We start from the raw sequence: 5,501 nt of genomic DNA on the forward strand, positions 1-5,501 counted from the left end.
TTAAGCAAAAGGAAATGAAAAAATGTATAACTGCATAAAGATCAACTTTTAAGAAAACTATAAATAAAAAATTAAAAAAACACAACCGGCAGAAAGTACAAATCTGATAATCAAACAATTTACTGCAAAAATTTGGAAACGAAATAAGAGTTATTTGCCTATATGATCATCTTTTGGTATCAGATATCAATTTTGGAAATGAAAAATGAGATTCCAAAAAGGAAATTCAAAAGTTAGGAATCAGAGACCAGAAGAGCATCCCATATCATGTCCATGTCCAAGGAGGGCATTCTACTTAATTGAACAGCATCCACATCTGCTGTTGATACTAAATCCTGCTGGTGGTGATGGTGATGAGACCCAACTTTGCTCTCCAACCCAAACTGCCACTCTTTTCTTGTAGGGTTTTGGCTCAAATTACTATTGATCATGATATTCTTGTGATCGCCGCCATCACCCGCTGAGTGCTTGTTTGATGATGCTGATTCGGACGAAGAGGACTCCTTGATGGCCTTCTTATGTGCTTGTGATGATGATATTGCTTGCAGCTTTGCTTCAAGAAGAGCAGCTGTGGTTCCTTTCAAAGCACTGGCCTTAAGTTGATGCTTCAAACCTGGGAGATTCAACTTTGCATGTTCGCCGCGCAATATATAAGCCGCGGTGTCATATGCAATGGCAGCCTCCTCAGCGGTGTCAAAAGTCCCCAACCAAACCCTTGTTCGGTTTCTTGGTAATCGAATCTCAGCCACCCATTTCCCCCAATGCCTCTGCCTAACTCCTCTAAATAGCTTTCCTTGTGATGATGATGAGGAGGACAAATTGTTATTAGGCTGCTTTTGTTGTTGATTGATCTGCTGCTGATGCAATCTTGATGATGATCTTCCAGTGTGCTTCATTGGCTGCGTCTTCGTCGTGCTTAGCCAGTAATCATTGGAGCCTTTGGATGAGTGGTTTACTATAGTTTGATTAATTTTAAGCCACTCAATCATGCCCGGCTGATGCTGAATTTGATCAATTGCTTGGGGAGCAGGAAATGAAGGGGTTAATAAAGAGGATAACTCATTACACCCTTTGGTCTTGCCAAGTGAGTTTACAACTTCAACTTGCATGGACGACGATGACGATGGGGATGATGATGATGATGGATCGAACAGACTTGGTTGCTGCAAAAACAAAGTTAATTTCGGAAATCTCGATGATTTTGATGACAAGGAAGGTGGAGAAGTAGGTGGTTGATCAGAAACTTGAGCTCTAGTCAGCTGTGGAAATGTTTCCAAGAAATTTAGAGGAACAAAAGGACTACTTGTGTTGTTGATCAAATTGGAACCTGAAAGAGAAACATCCTCTGCGGAAGAGCTACTAGACTCCGATGACAGTGGCGATTTTGATCCACTGCCGCCCCAGCTGGCTGGATGATCACCGAACAAATTTGATCCAATATTGTTACTAGTTGCCATTCTTGTAAAATAAGAGTATGGCAATTGCTTTTCTATGAAGGTTTCCATCTTGGGAAACTTTTCCTCCATGCTAAATTCTAATACAACTTTGAGTGAAAACACAACAAACAAAGAAAATAATGGCACAGAAATGATGGGAGATCATCAAGGCACTGTGTTGCTTTATATATATATATATTTGCTGCCTCTAAAGCCTAAAGTTCTCGGACTTGGATCCTCTCCTAGCCCAATGAGAGGATCCTCCTGACCAAAAGATTTGAACTGTTAGATGAAAATCCAACGACTACAAACATGATAGTTATTTTAAAATTATAATAATTATAGCCGTTAGATTTTCATCTAATGGTCCAAGTCCTTTGATCAGGAGAATCCTCTCCTTTGAGCTCAGGAAAGGATCCAAGTCTAAAGTTCTCACCTCCTCATGTGACAGGTATTTTGCTGCCCTAATAGAATATTAGGGAACCTACTTTATGTCGATAAAGCAAAAGCTATTGTCCGAGTCAGATCTCTCTCTCCCCTCTGATTAAATGACAAAAGGAATAAGCTCACAAACTTCCATTTTCCTCCCCCACGCAAATTCGTGCTTGCCAATATTCTTTGATGTCTCAATGCAACCAATCAGAACCCGCCAGCTCAGGCGCTTCTTGGCTTACCTGCCATATGGGAGGGTGTTACATGCAGTGAACCTTCCCCAGTGATGGTGACTGCATGCAATTTCAACCTTTTACTTTCGTTTCATGCCTCTCTATGTATTTGATCATGGATTTTCTCTGTCATTCATCATGTGGTTTCTCCAAAATTCACATGCCTCATCCCCTCTCTTTTTCTATTTAATTTTTATATATAAAGTTTAGAACTTTTCTTTTTGTTACAAATGGAGGTTTCGATTTAGTTCTAAATCTCTAGTATATTCCTACCCATTGCTTTACTCATTCTCACTATTAATTAACTTAAGTGAAATATACAGCAAGGTTGAACAATTCAAGCCTTATTTTACTAAAATTTAACTAATGGAATAGCAAGATAAAATGTGTGCGATTGTTGGTAAGCTTCATTTATCAATATTATCATCGACATAATCATTAGCGTTGAACCGGCCTTAAACCCAATTTAAACCAGCTATTATGTTAGTTAATTGAATTTCGTTTCGGCCGGAAAGTAATGTTTGATTATTTAAATATTAGGAAATGATGACTGTCTTTCTGGATCTAGTTGCATTAAACAAATGGTGATGAAAGTTATCGACACAGGTATACCTTGTTTGGCTTTTTCTTGGGGCAACATGAGCATGTGTCTTCTGAGGAGGGTTTGGAGACACTCAATAAGCACCTTATCAAAGGTAAAAGCTACATATGATATAATATATATGGAATTGCTTAAGGGGAGGGATCCCCATTTTTTCAAAAAAATGGGGACACGCTCCCCACCGTTGGATTTGAATTAAATGAAATCCTGTGGTTGAGATTCTAAGGCCTGTGTTTTAATCTCAACCACACAATTTCATTAAAGTCAATCTAACGGTGGGGAGCGTGTCCCCATTTTTTTTGAAAAAATGGGGATCCCTCCCCTTAAGCTCCCTGTAATATATATATATATATATATATAGCTACCACTTCCAGTAGTTCATCTCTACCTCAAATACTGAGGCTGGCTTTGAAATCATTATATGTGTGAGGGCGCGCACACACATAATATATAAGCTATTTTAACCAAAATGTTTTTTGAAACAGCATAACTCGTCATTTTAGTTTCTGAAATTTGAAATCGATAGAAGTGATTTCTAAGTTTGTCTACCATCAATTTTTTTTTTCTTCTGTGAAAAATCTCTGTTAAATAAGGACCAAAATAACAAAACTCCCCTCAATTTAGTAAACTATGGGCCAAAATGATTTGACAAAATATGAGACTATTTTGCCATTTTGATCTTATTTGATAGAGATTTTTTACAAAATGACCAAAACGATTAGTGATGGATAAATTCAGAGATCACTTCTATTGATTTTAAATCTCAGAGATCAAAATGAGGAGTTATGTTAATCTTAAATATCATTTTGTCTAAAAAGCCTATATATAATTATATAATTTCCAAATTGTGTGGTGTTCGTAAGTTTGCAGCCATTTTAAGCTACCTATTTGGGTCAACGCCACTTGGAGGAACCACGCAAGGGAGGAAAATACAATAACAATATGTTCTAGAGGGAAAGGAGAGGGAATCTTAAAAAAAAAAAAAACCCTAATAATTTCACTTTTTTGGCAAGTTTGTTTTACAAATATTATTCTAATTAATTAGGTTAAGTACTTTGTAAATGTTATCTTAGAAAACAAGCACATGGCTAAGGCTGAAGCTAAAGTACCTACATTATGTTTTTACTTGTTTAATTTAGGAGTATTAGTAGGCCGACGTACGAGGCTATGTTTTCATATGTAAGCTTTTTTTTCCTATTCTCTTTATATCTTTATTCCTTCCTGTGTTTTGGACCTCAAAACCCTAAAACATAAGTAAATATATAAATAGAGAAATTGCTTGCCTTCATTTCTGAACACACATCAGCAATAGCTAGCTTTTAGTTTAAATTAGAGATTTAGTAGGAGGAGCTTGAACATGATCAAGGAGTGGATGACAAGTCATGAATGGGGACTCAGTGCCCTGTAAATATAAACTATATTGTGACAGGTCTTTGCTTAATTTTATTACAAACTTCCATCTGTTTCTCAGTCTTGAAGATAAGAATTTTGCAGCCTGTATATCAAAGGAAAATATATTATTAAGAAAGTTGAGGTTCAACTTATGCCTGAATCACATTCTTTTTTATTTAAGTTATCTTCTTTTATAGTCTTTTCTTTATTGGCTTCATCCTGTCTGTCCCATTACATCTAGTAACATAAAATCAATTGGCAGTGTAGAGAATAGTTCAACTATTTATTAGCACATGTAAGGTTCATCCTCTCATCAATATGAGATTCATTCTCAACACACTCTCTCACGTGTGACGAATTTTCAAGCTTAACACGTGGACAACGCAAATCAAGTAATGTAGAGCGCGTGTTAGGCTTCGCACGTAAGACAACCTGCTTACCATGAACACACATCAGGTTCCATCATAAAACTAATTGGCAATATGAGGAGTAGCTTAACTACTTATAAGCTCATGCAAGGTCCCTCCTCTCATCAATATGAGATTCATTCTCAACATTCATTGTGCTTGGTTGTCCTGTTTACCATTCTCTATTAATAGTTATGCTTATCTCGTAAAGCACGTGTGACCATTGGGCTACTCATGTTATATCTAATAGCATTGCCAACTCAAAGTATTAGTTTTTGGTTTGATCAAGATGGCTAGGGACTATGACAAATTCATCACATATATACATATATATATATATATATAATTAACAGGCACATACATGCATAAACAACAGATCTCTAGTCACTTGTATTAATTATCATTATCATTTTCTAGAGAAAAACATGTTGAATATTCCACATTTTTGATCCGGGGTGTGTGTCTCTGCATGTATTTAAGTGTATGTGGGGGACAGAGAATTTGTCCCTTGTCAACAGTTTATAACCTTCACTTGCAACAACTACGTACCCTCAAAGTCTAATCAATTTGTTTAAAGTATAATGGCATCACAGATAATCAATTTATTAATCACCCATTTGAGCTTAATTAAGCTGACTCTCAAAGAAAAAAAACGAACAGGTTCGTTTCTGGTGCAACTACTCCAAGAATTCGACTATTATATACGTACGCATGACTTTCCTTTTACTTTATTCTTCTCATCACATCGACTTCTTTTTTTTAGGGTTTTGATCAACCCTAGCTATCTTTTTTGCAAGGAAGTTCATCCCTCCACGCTTCCCCTTCACTAATTCGATCTTTAATTTGTAACAGCACACACAAACACCATATGTTTCTATTGCAGCATCGCCATATCTATATAAAGTTAGATAAGATGAAAAACATGATAAGAGAGTGTAAAAGATAAAAACGACTGCATATATGAAAGTGGAACCTTTCTTGTTCAAATGATATATTCCAA

The 5,501-nt window shown here is 36.4% G+C and overlaps 1 protein-coding gene across 1 annotated transcript; it reads right to left on the reverse strand.

Annotated features, from left to right (window-relative positions):
• On the reverse strand, positions 1–1,620 carry LOC103443479 (ethylene-responsive transcription factor ERF062). The gene has a single exon (XM_008382339.4). It carries the CDS (start codon positions 1,524–1,526, stop codon positions 234–236), a length of 1,293 nt encoding a protein of 430 aa, XP_008380561.1. The 5' UTR covers positions 1,527–1,620; the 3' UTR covers positions 1–233.
• Positions 1,621–5,501: the final 3,881 nt, after the last annotated feature.

The sequence above is a fragment of the Malus domestica genome, chromosome 04 (genome assembly GCF_042453785.1).
Source record: "Malus domestica chromosome 04, GDT2T_hap1".
In the NCBI taxonomy this organism is placed as follows: Eukaryota; Viridiplantae; Streptophyta; class Magnoliopsida; order Rosales; family Rosaceae; genus Malus; species Malus domestica.